The 18,422-nt window shown below is 40.3% G+C and overlaps 2 protein-coding genes across 9 annotated transcripts; one reads left to right on the forward strand and one right to left on the reverse strand.

Moving 5' to 3' along the window:
* Positions 1–3: 3 nt before the first annotated feature.
* On the reverse strand, positions 4–15,114 carry arsg (arylsulfatase G). Of its 6 annotated transcripts, XM_014336979.2 has the most exons (12): positions 14,708–14,795; positions 14,177–14,262; positions 8,866–9,105; positions 6,149–6,384; positions 4,567–4,681; positions 4,215–4,361; positions 2,507–2,718; positions 2,339–2,419; positions 2,142–2,250; positions 1,789–1,909; positions 1,193–1,283; positions 4–745 (listed from the first exon to the last, which is right to left on the reverse strand). In XM_014336979.2, the coding sequence occupies exons 3-12, from the start codon at positions 9,090–9,092 to the stop codon at positions 465–467; spliced, it is 1,620 nt and encodes a 539-aa protein (XP_014192465.1). In that variant the 5' UTR covers positions 9,093–9,105; positions 14,177–14,262; positions 14,708–14,795; the 3' UTR covers positions 4–464. The 6 variants fall into 6 exon arrangements, with proteins under 6 accessions (XP_014192465.1, XP_014192467.1, XP_005932887.2 ...); XM_014336981.2 differs by lacking the exons at positions 14,177–14,262; positions 14,708–14,795 and adding an exon at positions 15,030–15,114; XM_005932825.3 differs by lacking the exons at positions 14,177–14,262; positions 14,708–14,795 and adding an exon at positions 12,948–13,271.
* On the forward strand, positions 11,724–18,408 carry LOC102312435 (monocarboxylate transporter 7). Of its 3 annotated transcripts, none has more exons than XM_005932822.3 (6): positions 11,724–11,867; positions 15,261–15,486; positions 15,590–15,733; positions 15,837–15,965; positions 16,189–17,190; positions 17,538–18,408. In XM_005932822.3, the coding sequence occupies exons 2-6, from the start codon at positions 15,264–15,266 to the stop codon at positions 17,726–17,728; spliced, it is 1,689 nt and encodes a 562-aa protein (XP_005932884.1). In that variant the 5' UTR covers positions 11,724–11,867; positions 15,261–15,263; the 3' UTR covers positions 17,729–18,408. The 3 variants fall into 3 exon arrangements, with proteins under 3 accessions (XP_005932884.1, XP_005932886.1, XP_005932885.1); XM_005932824.3 differs by lacking the exon at positions 11,724–11,867 and adding an exon at positions 14,703–14,802; XM_005932823.3 differs by lacking the exon at positions 11,724–11,867 and adding an exon at positions 14,844–15,173 and having other exon boundaries at positions 17,538–18,407.
* Positions 18,409–18,422: the final 14 nt, after the last annotated feature.

Raw genomic sequence — 18,422 nt, forward strand, 5'->3', positions numbered from 1 at the left:
GTTTTGTTTTGTTTGTTTTTTATTTGTAATTATATTATAAATGTTTGAATATTATAATAAAAGCCATCAAATATTCAACAAGATAACAATAAGGATCTATTTTCAGATGTTTGGTCTCCAAAATTTGATTATCGCAACAAAAGTCTCTGCCCTAAGCCCAATCCTATCCACTAAATTTAGTATGTCTTATGATCTGATATAAGATGTGTTATTTTTCTAAAATTACTGAGAATTACTCCAGCCACTGTTTTACTAACAGGCCAAAGTTCATCCACCTACTTCTCTTTGCCCTCTCATCTTGTTTGTACATGTCCTGTAGCCTCTGGCCATTGAACCCCTTCACTAATGGCTTCTTCTACAAACAAAGTGCTAATCACATTTTTTTAAAGAGTGAGACTTGTTTCTCCAGCTATGAGCCCGTCTTATCAGCCTCTTGTGTGAGTGTTTACATGTGAATTCCACCCTCAACCCAGCCTGGGGCAACGACAAACAGTCTGTGTCAGGTCACAGCACGGTGCTGCTGACTCGTCTGTCCTGTAATCTGCGATGGACACTGACTTGTCAGTGGCGATGTCCCATAATAGCTTCTCCCTCCTCCGAGCGATCCTCTCCGCTACCACCTGGTATTCAGTTGTCTTGACATCCAAAGGTGTTTCCTCAGCCTCATCACGCTCAAGATCAAATATTAGTGGAGGATCGTGGACCTGCTGCTTTCCTGTTTCTCCACTGCATGCTTCTGCTGCACCTATAAAGAAACAGGAATACATGCATTCCCCATAAGCCCCTTTTCGCCTACATTAAACTGAAGAGTGTTCTGAAACGCTGCTGAGTTACTACTTTAGTTCAGGGTTTAGAATTATTTAAATAAATGCAAAGATAGTCATTTTTGCAAGATGATGCTTCAGGATGAGAATGAATCTGCTACAATGTAGCCTTTAGGGTTGTTTTTCTCTTTTAAACATCTGTCTGCAGAGCAGGGTCACCAGTCTGGTACCACCATGATGACATTATGTAAACCATCCACCACAGTGGTAGGGCATAACAAGCAGCACTGCAAACATACGTGAATAAACACGTCATCAGCATTAGAGAAGTTTGTTTCTCAAGCTGTTTTAATAACATGACATCATGCCCGACTGTAGTGTAATGGATTGTGGATGGTGGGCACGCATGCCCTCCATTTGACCAGTACCTGTGATGTAGAAAGCTTTGTGTCTCCCACTGCGAACTGTCTGAAGGTCACCAAACCTCCCTGCAGCACCACTGTTAGGGTGGAAGAGAAACTACAGAAAAGAAGGATTGATGTCTGCAGGCAACTCAAAAATACAACATCACTGTGAAAAGTACACTCGCAGGCCACTTGGTAATACACCTTGCTAATACCAGGCTAAACCCTCTTTGGGATTCAGAACTGCCCTAAATCTTCATTGTATAAATAATCAAAGCATTCAATAAGTTGTCAAAACTCTCAGAGATTTTGGTCCAGTGAGTGGTTATTTGAGTTACTGTTATCTTCCCATCAGCTGGTCATTCTTCTTTGACCTATGTCATCGACAAAGCAGTGTTGACCAAAGAACTGTCGCTCACTGGATATTATCTCCTTTTCCTGGACCATTCTTTGCAAACCCTAGAGATGGTTGTGCAGGAAAATCCCAGCAGATCAGCTGTTTCTTAAATACTCAGACCAGCCTGACTGGCACTAACAACTGCTGAACAGGTGTACGTAGCAAAGTGGCCAGCAAGTGTATACAGCTAAATATAAATTCAAAGTGAATTTTTTTTTTTCACCTCATGGCCCAACTGTTCACCATGTAGGAGGATATTTGTGGCATCAATGCCATCATAACGTCTGTCAGAAGGGAGTGTTACCCCCGCCAGAGACAGAACAGTTGGGAAGATGTCCATACCACTGCACAAAGAGATAAGGAGTGAGTAAGCACTGTTTTTAATGGCTGGTAAAAGACTGCTGGGTGAGTCAGTAAACAAGGTTCTTCTGTACTCTTTGGCTTTATGACCGTGTAGGGTAGTCATATATTTTATAGGATTTATAAAATTGCTCATCTATATTCACAAATATATTGTATGCATATACCTATTTAAATGATATAAACTAGCCTGTGCATGCTACTAAAGTGGTGCACCTGAGCAGGGCCGAGCTGGTGGTATTTGCAGGGATCCTTCCAGGCCAATAAGCCACTGTAGGCACTCTGTGACCACCCTCCCACGTAGTCTGCTTAGCTGAACCGCCACCTAGTACACAGGCAGAAAAAAATGTAAATATGATGATGCAAAGCAATAAAGTGGACGTTATACTGCTCAGAAAGCTTATTTTATTTACCTTTGCTGGTCTGCCATTTGCCTCTGAAGGGCCCTACGCTTCCTGCATACTGGCATTTCTGTTCCCATGGACCGTTGTCACCTGTAAAGAGTGTGCACACAAGGCAAGACATTCAAGACAGTATTACAGGCTTTGTCAGAATATCAGACATGAATCCAGGTGACCAACCAGAGAACCAGATGAGTGTATTGTCTCTGTCTGTGGCCTCAGAAGCATTCTTTATTGCCCCAACCAGACTATCCAGCTCTCGCAGACTGGCAGCATACACTCCACTATTTGGGTGATTATCAGTGGTAGGGGCATCTGGAGATAGTGGAGGGGCCAAGGGGACGTGCATATGAGCAAGTGCTATGTAGAGCAGATAAGGTTGTCCTCGCTCACTGAAAATACAATTAATAAAAGGAAACTGTGTCAAAAAAATAAGGCTGGCGGATGCTGCATTGAAAAAATAAACTATTGGCTTACAAGTAGATTTGTATTAAAGCTAAATGACCTGACAAACTCTTCATTCACTGACTGCCAAATGCTATTTCAGACACTTGTCACAGCAACATAACAGTAATCCTGGACAAACACAGTTATGGGGTACTTGGAGAGCAGCCATCAGCGGTGTATTTCCTGCTGATGATGCCTCAGGATATCTGCCATGCTATTGTGCTGTATTGTGCTTCATTCAAAAGCTCCAAACCAGCTTCTACATCAGAATTACCCATTTTTACTCATGCTTAAACTGAAATAAAACCATGTCTGTCAAAAAACAAGGAGTTCTGTGCTTGCAATTTAATTTTTCCATCCAAAACACAGCATTATCAACTTAAAAGAGCTTCACTGATAAAAACAAACAAACAAAAAAACCCTTCTATGTCTTTACAGCTCATTACTTACAATCACAGCTACACTCGTTCAAATGATGCAGTCATGTAACATAAAGGCATGTGTTTTGTTATGTTTGTAAATTTAATATAGCATATTTCAAAAATATATACTCTACTGCTCTGTTAGCAGGCTATCCTGTTATTAACAATTTCCATCAGGAAGGGTTCAGAAGTCCTAAAGCACACCACAGAGCCATACTAAAACATTGTGGTAATGTTCTTTCATTATGATAAACATAGACAACTGTGTAGACTGCAGCAGCTTCTCCTTTTGTCATCCAAGGCAATCAACTACAGATGTCTGCAAGAGCTAGTACCTGGTTTCACCCCCCCACCATGTGTCGACAGAGGATCCACAGTACATGCATATCCTCAGGCAATAAAGCAGCATTTTGAAACACTGGTCAGATCAAGCCGATGATAAAAGCCTCACGTGGAATCATTCAAAGAGAATCATATGCACAGACATAGTAAAGGACAACAGTTTCTATTGTTGTGGAAGTAATGCGTGAAACTCTAAATCACATCAGATTTCACTTCTTAACTTTCACACACACGCATATTGTCTAAAGAAAGATGTAACATACCTGGCTGAACAGCTACCCTGAGGTACCCCTGAGCAAGGTACCGTCCCCACACACTGCTCCCCGGGCGCCCAATGGCTGCCCACTGCTTCACTGAGTGAATGGGTTAAATGCAGAGAGGGATTTTCCCCACGGGGACCAATAAAGTACACTTTCTTTCTTCTTTCTTTCTTTCTTCTGTAGGGAACTAGGGCATTTTTGGCTCAGACACATGGTTGCAAAATAAGGCTCAGGAAATGCTGTGCTGCGTTAATGTACATTTTTTACAGCATATTTGCACTACAGTAACCTTTCTAAACTTAACACAGGTAACTCATGAGGTGCAAATATGTTTTTAGCTCATACAGTGCTGTACTGGGTTCAACCCAGTACTAGGAAGGTGTAAGGTCTGTGTAAATTAGTGCAACCTCATTGTACCTTGCATTGTGTATAATCCGGAGTGCAGCAGACTTGTATTGCTCTGTTAGTGTCCACAGGTCAAGCGGCTGCTCCACAATAGTGCTATTTTCAATCAGAGGAAGGCCGATTCTGGAATAACAACCTCCATGTATGTTCCTCTTCAATCTAGAGCACAAAAACAATAGATTGTAATAAAACTACATTTCGCTTGGTGAGGCCTTGGAAGAAAGAACTGGCATCCATTCATGGTTGTTATAGTATAGTAAAAAAAAAAAAACCTTCTAATAAATAAATAGCTACTTGAAAAGTATTGCTAGTCACTGTGCAACCTATACTTTCATTATTGTGTGACACTGTCACAGTACTACACCTGATCACTTGTGGTCCATGTGAGTCACAGGGGAGGCACTGGGGCAGGTTATATCCTGGGATATCAGTACATCCCATGTCATTACTGAAGGGAATACCTAAGTAGTAGTCAAAACCTGCACAAGAGATATAGAAAATATTGCAAATATTGATCAAAGTATCAGCATGTTATCACCTTACCATAAAAAAGGTCTTATCTCTCAACTCTCTACACGTGTCCTTATGGTAACTAGAGTAGTCAGGTATTTTTCCCTGCACTACCTGTTTATACCTGCCTGAGCACAAGGCTAGTCAGTGCTTTAAAGATGCTGATGTGAAACTTTTGTGGTTGTGGTGCAGGGAAGGGGATGGGACGGGGGCAGTTGTAAGTCTGGCCTGTGTGTTGTCAGGTGCAAATATGTTGTCTCACTAGACACAGCTGGTTGGAGGACGTGATTAGTGACCCTGTGCAGTCTGCTCCCTGCAGTGAGGTTGGGAAATGTTTCACAGATACCAAACAACAAAACTTAAGTGGAAAGATACAGCATTGTGCAACAGGAAAACTGTCTACATTAACCCACTGATCACTGTTTTATGTGAAACACACAAAAAGTATCGAATGCTCAACTGATAGATAAATTCCTGCACATTAATTTTTTCAGCATTTCTTCTGGCTGTACTGCTGCCGTTTTTGCTAACTCTTAGCAACTGACTATAAACTCTTAGCAGTTTTCTATCTGGATTGGTCACTAGCAAATGTAAATATTACCCCCATCTCTCTTAGACTTAATCATATCTTATACTTCTATAAATTCTCAAAGTATAGAGTAGCTTGTGGTTTCCAGTTGAAACATACAATTTACTGTGATTTAGAACAGAGTTTTTGAAACCTTATCAGTACATTTAAATAAAATTGCATATCAAATTGTGTATCAAAGATTTACATATTGAAGTGACAAAACCAAGTCTAATATACTGTCATGGTAAAAGAAAGCACAGTGTGTGTCATTTCAAAGGTTTTAAAGGTAGAATGGTTTAGTTTTGTGATGTTAAATGTGAACAAAGACTTCTGCATTGATGTACCAAAGTATTGTAGAGTGAAATGTGAGGCCATCTGTCTGACAGCTTGTCCAACACATTACAGTGATCCCACATGTAGCAGCATATCCACATCAGAATGACTGACAAAGACAAAATCAAGATGTTATAATGGCCCAGTCAAATTCCAGACCTCAACCTGACTAAAATACTATGTTGGGGCATTAAAAAAGCTGTGCATAAACCTCAGCAACCTTTGAAAGCGAGGGAAGACAACATGGGGGACAAAGTCACACAGAAAATGAATATTTAAAGTTATTGCTGCTAAAGGTGATTCTATAAGCTATTAAACCATGGACTACACTTATTTTCTAAACACTGCTTCCACATTTTGGCTCAGTTTTTGTTAAATAAATAATGACACAGTGTAATATATCATTATGTTATTTTATTATATTATATTATTATGCTTATATTTTGCACTTAAATAGTTCTTATCTAAAACTAACTGCTATTTTTTCCACTACATGAAGTTGACAGACACTTTGCTTAAATGTCCCACATACCTCTGTTAGTTGGACTGTATAGTCCATTGTGTCCAAGATGCCATTTCCCAATCATGGCAGTGTGATATCCTGCCTTCTGTAGTAGCTGGGGTAAGGTAACTTCAGACAGAGGCAGGCCAGCTAGAGACTTCACCCCGAAGTTGTGAGTCACCCCGTTTCTTAGGCCATAACGACCTGTCAGGATAGCAGCACGGGACGGAGAGCATGTCGAGGCTGGGGAGTGGAAGTCGGTCATTCTAGAGAATTAAAAACATAAAAATATTTTATCATCATACCATATTGTGGTTTTGTGTTATTCTTGAATTTTTTAAGTTTCTGTTTAGTTTTCATTATTATTCTAACCACATCAAGCTTCACTTTTTCTTTATTTCACTGTCATTTTAGTGAAATTTTCTTTCAAAATCACTGACTTCTGATTTTATTATTCTATTTCCCAGACTGTGTTCCCTGTTTTGTTTATGTATCTGTGCTTCATAACGTTCATTGTCTCTTTCATCTTGGTTAATGTGCAGGAGTCTTCTTGTCTCAATGTTATCTGACTTTTGGTTGTTGGCAGGTTTACAATGGAGAGTTCTTTTTAGTGTCTAGTTCTAGCTATCCTGCATGGCTTTGTGACTGTATGCATCTCTCATACTGACTCCTCTTGTTATGAACCGTTTCCTTGTGTGTTCTGCTCTGTGTTATCTGTGTAAATACATGATCAAGATGCTTTTATGTCCTGTGTTTCACGTTTTCTGGATTTCTGTTTGTTCCGGTGTTGCCTGATGCCTTCTGTCATGCTTTCTTGTTGTTGTGCTTCCACTTTTGTTCCTTTTCCCATGGTCTGTGTGAGAACTTTGTCTTTAAAAGGACTCACAAATAAAGGCTCCACTTGTAACTTAACTTCCTGCCTCAAAGTCTTCCTCTAACATAATATCCCATATATTTTCTCTATGGACTTCAGGTCAAGCAAACTGGCTTGCTAATCAAACAGTAATAACATGGTCAACAATTTATTTGGTAGTAGTTTTGGCATTGCTGCTGTGACGGCCAAATCCATGGCCACACTCTAAAGTCGGTAACGCTTGTGTATTTTCATTTCTTCATTTGAACACAATAACACATTTTAGTTTCCAATAAGTTTATTGATTGGTTTGGATACATTTGTTCCATTTGCAAGCGCGCACATTTAGGTTATGTATTCATACCAGTTCATTATTTTGTTTGACTTCTGACTAACTACTTACCTGCCATCATCCCTGGGAGTTGCCGGACAAAAGGGTGTGGACAGGGTTTGAAACCACTAAATACAAAGAGCGATAATTGGACCGCACCACCACTTCCTGCTGAAGGGGAGAATGTGTATTTTCTTTAATTTAAAAAAAGCTTTTGTATTTGATTAGATATTTGAGTTTAGGGTTCAGTGGTTTTGATTTTCTTCCTTGGTGTTTAGTTTATAAACAAACCACGCAGTACTGCATCATTTTCGTGGTTTATAATTGTGTTTTGTTTAGTTACCCCTCGTGTGTCATAGTGGTCTGATCAGCCATTATATATACCCTTGTGTGTCATTTCCTGTTAGGTCAGTTATGTTTGTTTGGGCAGTTGCTTGGTTTGTTAAATTTGCAGTCTTTGCCTGAGCTTTGATTTGTTTCTTTGATCTCTTTTATGAGCTCAACATTTGGTATTTTTGTAAATATGATTTTTGGGGTTAAATAAATGGAAACCCTATTTTCTATTCATTCCTTTGAGTCCTCCTGCTTTTTCAACTTGGTCCATCACAGTTGCCATGTGCTATGCCTTGTTGGAAAAGGAAATCAGCATCTCCATAAAGAATGTCAATAGATGGAGGGCTCAAAAATGACTAAGCTGATTGTGGATTTCATCAAACACACTGAACCATCCGCCACCAATATGAGAAGATAGTATGGCACTCAAAATCACAGACTCCCACCGGACTTGTATTCTTAATCTCTCCTGTGTTCCTCTAGAGTGCAGGTCCTCGATTTCTAAACACAATATTGACTTTTGTCTAAAAAGAGAACGTTGGGCCACTGAACAACAGTCCGCTTACTTTTCCCCTGAGCTCAGATAAGATTAGACTTAATTAGAAATGCAAAGGTCACAGCTCTTTTTCAGAAGACAGCAATGTGTGCTACCTCTTGATGCACTGACAAAATCTTCACTCCACTCCTTGTAATGCTCTGGAGGTTGGAACCATCCCTGTTGCTTGTACATCTTTTCCTGTGACACTAATTATTAACTAATTGTGGTAGTGTGGTTAATAATAATTACTTATTATTAATCTCTAGCTCAGTTCCAGAGCATGCCTTCATCCTGTGTTGCTCACCTCAAACCCAACCGGCCGTGACAGATGGCTGCCCCTCCATGAGCCTAGCTCTGCTAGAAGTTTCTTCCTGTTAAAAGAGCATTTTTCCATCCCACTGTTGCCAAAGCGCTTACTTAATTGAATTGTCCCCTCCAGTCCACCTTCCATTAATATTCTTTGATACAGTACCCTGTGAACACCAAGCCTTTTTAGCCTTTATGACTGTCAAAGCAGCAGTATTCTCCATCACTGAGTTTACTAGTACTGAACTATATATGCTGGTGTACTGTGCCTCAGATAATAGTATTGAAATACTGACATCAAAAACACCCAAGGGTAGAAACATCCGTCTGATACATAATGAATATAAAATAAGAAAAGGTTCATAGATCTGAATCAAATTCTGTACCGTAGTCCTTGCAGGGCCATCAGGTTGAGGTAAGGTGTGTTGTTTGCCCTCTCTTCGAGCTGATTAGCATCCAGATCACCCCAGCCAATGTCATCTGCCAGTATGATGATGAAATTGGGTTTTTCTTTGGGTTTATCAGCTGTGGGTCCATGCTGGGACACTGTGTGGAGCAGCAGCCCGAATAGCAGCATTGCAGCAAGAGGAAGCTGGGGTGTGCCCTCCGCCATTTTGAATCAAAACCTGCAAAAGATTACTTGCAATTATAACCTTAATTCCCCAAAAAGGGATGCTTTGTAATAATAAAAACAGGAAGCAATGATCTACAAATCTAAAAGCCCATATTCTAATCACAATAGAAAAAATAGAGCAAAGAAAACATAGAAATATTTCACAAAGACTGTTTGTTCACTTTGAATTGCATGGCAGCAACACAGAGACTGAAAAGGAAGGAACAAGACTGAAAATCAATATGCTCGTGATAGCTCCTCCGTCATGGTCGTGGATCTTTTCACTCAGCATTTTGAGTTATGGACTAAGATTTATATTGTTTAGTATTCTGAGTTATTAGTTCTAATTTTTTTATCCATGGATTGTAGATATCAATGGTGTGCTGCTTTGTTTTTATCCTTAGGCTGTAGTTTAGTTCTTGGTTTTAGTTTGTTTACGTTCTCTTCCTTTTTGTTATGTCTCCCTCTGCATTTCCTGACACCTAACACAGAGAAGTCTCCTTTTCTGCGTTCAGTGTTCTCCCGTTTTAGTTACTTCCTGTTTTATTTTGGTAAACTTTGTCCCAGGTGTTTAGCTTTCGGCTTTACTTTCCCAAGTCTTGTTTCCGTGATTGGTCCCAACTATGCTCCCACCTGTTTCCTCTTCTTTGTCGTCGTCTGAATGTCCCCTTGTTTCTTGTCATTTCTTTCCCACTTGGTAGTGTGTTGTCCTTGTTCCACGTCCACTAGTGATTATCGGTTGTTGATTATTAGCTCAGCTTTTGATGTAAGAGTTCCATAATAAACCTGCCTCTGGAGCTTATTTTCTATCAAGAGTCCTACATTTTGGTCCACATACTTCCCACCACACTGCCAAATCATGACAGCCTCAGGAGGAAGTGCATTAAAATCTGCATATGCAGGTTAAAGCTCTACTGTACAAAGTAGAACCAGTGTTTGCACATGATCCAGAAACGCTGCTGTCTGCTCTGGGCAAAAGTGAAATTAAAATGGACTCAGGCAAAGTGAAAAACTGTTCTTTGGTCAGACAAATCAAAATTTGAAATTATTTTTGGAAGACATGGACATCAAACAAAGGACTATCTGGCTTGTTATCAGTGCTTGGTTCAAAAACCTGCAACTCTGATGGTACGTGGATGCATCAGTTCTTATGGAATTGTCAGCTTACACACTTTAAAAAGCAGCATCACTGCTGAAGGGTATATACAAGTTTTAGAGCAACATCCAGATGACATTTTTTTCAGTGAAGTCTTTGTATATTTGAGCACAATGAAGATAAACCACGCACTGCAACGATTACAGCAGCATGACTTCATAGGAGAAGAGATCAGGTGCTGAAGTGAAGACCTTTCACCAGCTGAAAACATCTGGCACACCATGACAGGAAAAATATGACAAAAACGACCCAGTACAATGTGACCATATTTCTCTCTCAAATGTCCAGCAGCTGGTCTCCTCAGATTATGAGCTGTTGTTAAAAGAAGACTTGATGCTACAGAATGGTGAACATGCTAGACATCCCTGTGTATCAACACAGCACATCAATAATACAGCTTTATTAACTAGTATCAGGCATTGACCAGTGCTACTAGTTTTAAATCTGAGTGTTTGTGACTGTTGTGCAGTCTAGGATCAGAGTATTATAAACTAGCATGGACCAAGATGCTGCTATGTTTAAGCTTCTATGGAAAATTATTAACTACATTTCAAGATTTTGCAGCGTAAGCTTACACAGAATAAAGAGATCAGTCGATCCAAATGACCTTAAATCATTTCAAAACCTGTTACATATCCTGTAATAAGAGACGTGATCTCTCTAATCATGCAGGTAGTGTTCCTGTTGCAACCCACTTTTTATCAAAGCAGCCTAGTTTGTTGAGGGCAAATCAGTTAGCCTCTGATCACGACCCGTGCTCAACTTTCTGCTTCATCACACCAGCACGTGTGATGTTTGTCTAGTTCCTAACAGTTTTAAGATGGTGTCAGCATTTGTGGTTAAGAATTAATCAACAAAAAAGCTGAAATTTTATAGGTACATCAAAAGAGTCGTCAGTAAGCCCACTGGGTCAGATGTCAGTGAGTAAAATCTTTTGGCATAGAGCAGCAGAGTTAGTTCCTTGGACAGTATTTGTTTTTTAAAGAATCCTTAAGAAAAAAACAAGTATTACATTATGTATGAATGGACAATGTAACTGTAGGATACCCTAAAAAGTGCAATCCTTAATTCAGGTAAATGTCAGTCATCACTTTTTAACCAAACAAAGTTTAAGGATTTAAAAAACAAACAAACAACAAATCTGTACTTTTCTGATTTGACAAAACGTTTTTCAAATATTCAAGCCTGAGGTTGGGCACAAACTCCCAGTCTGTCTCTCTCTCTCTGGCCAGCTATTAACTCAGAGCACCGCTCAAACAACACCCCAAGTTAAAGAACTTTGTGTGTGTATGTGTGTTTAGTTTGCCGGGGTACTATGAAGAACTGGCTGCAACCAGATCTCTTTAACCCCTTCTTCCACCCCCCACCCCGTTCTCGTTCATGAATGTCAGCTTTTATCTGATACAGCATGCTTGTACACGTGCTTACATATATGTAATATATGTCAGTGTGGGTGTCTGTGTACACGTGTGTGTCCTTGTGAGAAAAAAAAACGCCTGTGGAAATATGTGCACCATAAGTTAGCTTAAGTTTGAAAGTTTATTGACGTCGCTCGAGCGCCACTTACGGGACTATAGCAACGAGCGAAGACAGGACCCTCTGAAAGTAGCTTCTTACAGGTGAGACAGCTCACTCCGACTTATTACAGCCATGTCATTACAAACGAATACGTTCGCTTTTAATTAGCTACTTCAAATAATTATCCGGCCAACACGCGACGCACAAATACTTACAAACTATTTGTGAGCACTTATTTAGACGTTATTGCCCAAGGGTATCACGCGCCCCCGCAGACGGACCGGATTGCGTCAGTCGCACGAGAACGGACCGTTGGGGTGGGGCACCCAAAGGTTAACATTACCACCCGCGTCTCTGGCTCTTAATTTAAAGTTATTTCTTTACAGCTAAATATTGTTCAGTGGTCAATTTCCGGCTGTAATTAAACCGTTCTATTTTATTTTATTTAATTTTAAAGCACATATATATCATATTTCTCTATTAATTCGGATCCACACAAAGACGATAAAGGTAGAAAAATTTCAAACGCCTGAAAAAACCCCAAAAGAAAACAAAACAAAACAAGCTGCAGTCTGTGGTTGTCAGTTAGTATTTTTCAACGCCTTAAACATGTCTAAATGTCGATTATATCCTTCGGGATTAGTTTCGTCTTGTGACTACTTTCCTTGATGCATTTGATAATATTTAAGAAACGGATCACTTAGGTTATGAAATGATACTTTTAAAGAGCCGAACCATTTGTGCGTACTGATTAAACATTAGTTAATTTGTTAGTAAATTAGTTAAATGTTGACCTTTAAAAAACAGTTTATTAAAATCAGTTTTATTTATATATCACCAAATCACAAAAACAGCCCCCTTCAGAGGTTTTATATTGTAGTTTACCCTACAATATATATAATGTATATTATTACAACAATAACAGAGAGAAAATCCGAACAGTCAGACAGTGGGAAGGAAAAACTCCCTTTTAACAGGAAGAAATCTCTGGCAGAACCAAGCTCAGGGAGGGCAATCCATCTGCCACAACTGGTTGAGGGTGACTCACCAGCTATTTTATTAGGTACACAAGACCAAAAACCAAAAACTATCCCCCACACCATTACACTACAACCACCACCAATCTTTTATGTTGTTTATGCAAATTCTAACTCTACCATGTGAATCAAGACTTATCTGACCTGGCAAAATTTTTCCAATCTTCTATTGTCCAGTTTGGACATGAGTGACACCCAGTGTGGTCTTCTGCTGCTTTAGCCATCTGCTTCAAGGTTTGATGTGCTGTTCATCCATAGATGTTTATTTGCATACCTTGGCTCTAACAAGTGGTTACGTTATTGCTGCCTTCCTATCAGCTCAAAGCAGTCTGGCCAATCTAATCTGACCTCTGTAAAGCCCAGAGATGATTGTGTGGGAAAATCCCTGCAGACCAGGCCATCTGGCACTAACAACCATGCCAGGTTCAAAGTCAGTTAAATCAACTTTCTTCTCCATTCTGATGCTCAGTGACCATGTCTACAATCCTAAATACACTGAATTTCTGCTATGTGATTGGCTGAGTTAACAGCCAATCACATGTTCTACTGCTTGAGTTAACAAGCAGTTTATCTAATAAAGGGATGTGTAAGCATATGTATAAAATTAAAATGTTACTGGAAGATTCACTGAACAGCTTAGTAAGTGTCACAAAATATATGTTAAAATGTTTTTTTTTATTTTATTAGTCCTTTATTTATCCAGGTAAAAAATCTCATTGAGATTAAAAATCTAATTTTCAAGAGAGACCTGGCATCATGGCAACAACAGTCAAAATGTGATCCATTGATGTGCTTGTGTGTGTTTGCTTTTGCATGTAATAATAAAGAATATGCATGATGACAGACTTTTATCATTCTGGTCATTCACTGATATTTACATGCTTTACAGAAAAGAATACAGAGTAATTGTGTGGCTCAAGAGTTGGGAGTTCGCCTTGCCGGTTCGAGCCCCAGCGTGGACAGTCTCGGTCGTTGTGTCCTTGGGCAAGACACTTCACCCGTTGCCTACTGGTGGTGGTCAGAGGGCCCGGTGGCGCCAGTTTCCAGCAGCCTCGCCTCTGTCAGTGCGCAGGGCGGCTGTGGCTACACACATCACCAGTGTGTGAATGGGTGGATGACTGGATGTGTAAAGCGCTTTGGGGTCCTTAGGGACTAGTAATAGTAACTAGCCATTTACTATTTAACTGAAAATTTACAGCAGGTGTACAGAATGCCATAGTTGTTTGTTTGTTTGTTTTTCAACAATATATGACATGTAATATGAGAAGCCTGTATATCAAAAACAGGATTTACACTATGCTTAACATACCAGCACAGCTTATGAAGGCTAGGTTCAGAAATTTTACAAAATCTGGTAGGAGGGGGATACTTACACAACAGGTTTGCAGCTCTGGAGAGTTATGAGGTCAAACAAACCATGCTGGAGATTATAAATCCAAACACAGGTAGGTTGGGAGACCTGGGAATCCCATAAAAAATACTCAGATGCATGAAAAATGTATAATTCCTGCACATAATTTCACAAAGGAGCTGTATTTCTATATCACCTGGTGGTACATTTAAGGATTTAGGATTTAATCTGTCATTATTGCTTCATTTTTTCTCCCGTTCTTACAAAAATAAAAATATATTTGCTCAGCTTCATTAATAATTGATCAGGGAGAATGGAGAGACTGAACTTCAGTTGCCTTTCCCCCTCCTGACCATCTTTTGTTGCAGCACTGCCAGTGTTTGTGCATTAAACAGATGTCCGTAAGAATGTACAGAGAGACTTTATTTAAGAGGCAAGCAGCTAAAGAAAGACCGATATAAAAGAGGGTGTAACACTATATGAACTTCTACTGGAAAGACCAGCCAGTTATCAAGTCAGCTGATTTGAGTAATTTGACAAGGATCAGGCTTACCACCTCTTACTCAGACTGCCTGTGATCAGAAGAGGAACACTTCAAAAAGCTGTGACTCAGTCCTCACAGAGCTGAAGCTGGCTTTTGTGCGGCAGGTACCTACAGCACCACAGCAGCGCGTGCGCCCCCTGATGCTGGATCGTTTATTGCTAGAAGAAGAAAAAAAAGGCAACTCGCTTCTCCTTACATTTACCGCTCAGGCTGCCGAACCCGGAGAGCAATTTCCAGTTTAAGATGAATTTTCCCCGAATGCGTCATTAAAGTATTCCTGCCGGTTTGTGTGAGCGAAACGGAATTGTGGGTTTGATCTGTAATTACTTACAGCGAGTCCCGGCCAGTGTCCTGCGGCTATGGGCGCATTCTCGTTCCGCTCGCGTTGACGCGTCAGAGCGCCTCTACAGTAACAGTCCAGCATTTGTTGCCACCCTACTTTGTGTTTTTGTCTTAATTCGATCATCCATTCAAAGTACGCACATTTGATTTATTATTATTATTACTTTTTTTTTTAATTGATTACTTCGCAGTTATGCTAATCCGCTGTTTTTCTTTCCAGGGCATGGGATTGAGTGGTTTCTTGGGGCCCAATGTGTACTCGGAGGTTCCTGACGGTGGCTGGGGATGGGTGGTGGCTGTGGCATTTTTCTTGGTGGAGGTGTTCACCTATGGCACCATCAAAAGCTTTGGCATCTTCCTCCAGAACTTGATAGATGAGTTTGGAGAGACCAACAGTCGAGTCTCCTGGATTGTTTCCATTAGTGTGTTTGTCATGGCATTCAATGGTAAGCATATGTGTTGTTGCTATGTGGCTGCAGCTTTACAAAACTTAACATTACATGCATACAAAAATAACATTGAAATAATGAGAATCACTGTACCACTTAGCTCCTTTTGCTTCTATGATGACCAACCGCTTTGGCTTTCAACTTGTTGTCATGACTGGAGGACTGCTTATTACTTCTGGCACCATCGCCACCATCTTTACCAGCTCCATAAACCAAATCTACATCACCTACGGATTAGTTGCAGGTATTCATTTAGTCACTTTTTCACTACTTTTCCACTTCAAAAAACTTTGCACAGAATGCTGTTATCCTTTGAATTTCTTGTATATATTTTTTCAACTGTGCAGGCATGGGTTACTGTCTGACCTTCCTCCCCACGGTGACCATCCTTTCTCAGTATTTCAACCATCGGCGATCTCTGGCCACTGCTGTCGCTTCTACTGGAGAGTCCCTGTCAATGTTTGCTTTGGCACCAGGTGGGATGTTTTTCATAAAGACGCTTTAAAGACAAGTGTGAGTGACAGGGGTTAGAAAAAACGTGATTAATATTCCCAAATAATATCAAGAAAAGATTACAGTTTGCAACAGTTTCAAGATCACATTTTCATTTCATAAAAGCCAGATCTTGAACATTACATACTTAATACTCATGCAGATTTGTTTGTGGACACTCATGGAATGCCTCTTCTTCCCTCTTAGCCTTTGCAGCATTAAGGGACCATATTGGCTGGAGAAATACCATGGCAGTATTAGGAGCTTTGCAAAGCATCATCATCATCTGTGGCGCATTGCTTCGGCCGATAATTATTAAACCCAATGAGACGCTGAAACCAGAGGCTGACACCTTAACCATAAAAGATCTGAGCAAACATAATGACTGTACAGAGGGCACAACTTCAGGGGTCTCTGTGACAAACAAGGCATTCTCTGATCAAAATACCTTCTGCAGTTTGACTAACGAGCTAACTACAGGCTCTGTGAGCACTGCAGACTCTGGTGTTCAGTCTCTAAATGACACTGACAGCGGCAAGCAACAGCAGACATCTTCACCTCACAAAGAAGCAAAGGTGGAGATTGAACGGGAACAACTGGAAGAAAGCAAGGGAGAAATAAAAACATCTGAAAAAGAGGAAAAAACAAGCAGAGATGCAGAAAAACAAGCGATGAAAGAGGAACTAAACAATGCAGCTGACAAAACGTTATCTGAAAACAATTCCAAACTCTTGGACTTCTCCATCCTCAAAGAGTGCAGCTTCATTTTCTATTCTCTCTTTGGACTGTTTGCCACTCTGGGCTTTTTCGCTCCACAGCTCTACATCATCCAGCTGAGTGAGAGTCGAGGAGTCGAAAAGGACCACGCGACCTACATGCTCTCCACCATAGCCGTGGCTGAAATCTTAGGCCGATTCTCTATTGGATGGATCCTCACACGGAGGCAGTTTAGGAAGAAGAAGCTTTTGGTGCTTTTAGCCTGTGTGATTACACTGACTGTGGTGCTGGTGGGATTTACTTTGGTCACAGAGTTTTACGGCCTAGCTGTGTGCTGTGCTCTCTACGGGTTCTTCCTGGGAACTGTGGTGTGCACCCACATTCCTCTGCTGGCTGAGGATGATGTGGTGGGCATAGAGAGGATGACTTCAGCTGCTGGCGTCTATGTTTTCATCCAGAGCTTTGCTGGGCTGGCAGGACCACCACTTGGAGGTACTGAGGAATGACATATTTACTGGACATAACCTCCAGGATCAACTTTACTACAAATGATACTATATCTTAAAACAATATATATTTTAGTAGTGAAAAACACACATGTTCATTTATGGGACTCTTATACTTGTAGTTACAACTCATAATCTTGCAAAATACACACAAACCAAAAGTATAAAGTTTGGCTGGATCATCTAGATCAGGATATTTGATTCAGTCCCTGCAGAGCATGACAAGACACAATGCAATTGCTTCCAGCCTTTGTTTAAGATGAGTACACAGACCTTTTTGACAAGCTGGCTTTTTAGTTCTTACTTCTACCTCTATTCTCCTTTGCTCCTCAGGCATGCTGGTGGACATGACCCATAACTATGGATCAGCCTTCTACTCTTGTGCAGCTGGCATGGCTCTGAGTGCTTTGTTCCTGGGTTTGGTGAAGCCTGCTAAGAGAGGATTTTCCTGTATGAAGAGAAGACGCTCTGAAAGCAATGCAGCCCACAAGGAGGAGAGTGAAGAGCAAACTGAGGAGAACTAGAGATCCAAATGATTTCTCTGACTTTGACACTAAGTGATGTAGAGGGTGTTTTACCTTTTAAGCTGATGTAAAATGAGAGTAATAAAGGGTTCAAGCCATAGAACGGTAGTTAAAGGCTAATGCTGATAAACTGTAACAGCATGAATACACTGAAGAGAAAGACGCTTACTAAGTGCTTAAAATCTGCCTTTGTAGGTCTGGTTTCTGAGAGCAATCTCAAAATTTTTTAGACCACAGTATCTAAGTAATAATTGTGCCTTAATTACCTAATATACCAAACAGTGTTTTTAACAGTGTCAGTACCTTTAAATTATCTTTGAAGAAGCTTCATTTAGTCTTGCACTTAATGGATGGCAGTGACAAAGGGTACACTCAGAGTGATTAAGCGTTAAGGGAGGTGTCTTAGTTTGACAGGAGACTTTAACACTGACGCTCAATAATTACCTCAGTGATCAGTTCAATAACGATAGCCAGACAAAATGTGATGCTAATGTTGCAGCAAGAACAATCAGTTGCACAGATCTTTGTTACACTTGTTATGGGAAATACCTGAAGCTCAGGAGAATTTGATTATATGTGTCTTACTTGCAATCAAATCAAACTGTCACTAAGTTAACGGTGCACTGCTATTTAATACGGGATGTCAACCCGCAAACAATTTTTGTATCAAAAACGTGTTTGTTCGTAATAAAGC

This window comes from Haplochromis burtoni, unplaced genomic scaffold (genome assembly GCF_018398535.1).
Source record: "Haplochromis burtoni strain Fernald_Lab_line unplaced genomic scaffold, NCSU_Asbu1 Contig_162, whole genome shotgun sequence".
NCBI classification, from domain to species: domain Eukaryota; kingdom Metazoa; phylum Chordata; class Actinopteri; order Cichliformes; family Cichlidae; genus Haplochromis; species Haplochromis burtoni.

What these genes read in the sequence shown, in the direction of transcription:
- arsg (XM_014336981.2), bottom strand. Translation starts at nt 9,092, where the DNA reads ATGGCGGAGGGCACACCCCAGCTTCCTCTTGCTGCAATGCTGCTATTC. An exon ending in CGGATTATACACAATGCAAG is followed by an intron (nt 2,719 to 4,214) that starts GTACAATGAGGT and finishes TTGTATTTTCAG; the next exon opens with TGAGCGAGGACAACCTTATC. An exon ending in ACCAGCTCGGCCCTGCTCAG is followed by an intron (nt 1,910 to 2,141) that starts GTGCACCACTTT and finishes CTCTTTGTGCAG; the next exon opens with TGGTATGGACATCTTCCCAA.
- LOC102312435 (XM_005932822.3), top strand. Translation starts at nt 15,264, where the DNA reads ATGGGATTGAGTGGTTTCTTGGGGCCCAATGTGTACTCGGAGGTTCCT. An exon ending in GTTTGTCATGGCATTCAATG is followed by an intron (nt 15,487 to 15,589) that starts GTAAGCATATGT and finishes TGTACCACTTAG; the next exon opens with CTCCTTTTGCTTCTATGATG. An exon ending in AATGTTTGCTTTGGCACCAG is followed by an intron (nt 15,966 to 16,188) that starts GTGGGATGTTTT and finishes CTTCCCTCTTAG; the next exon opens with CCTTTGCAGCATTAAGGGAC.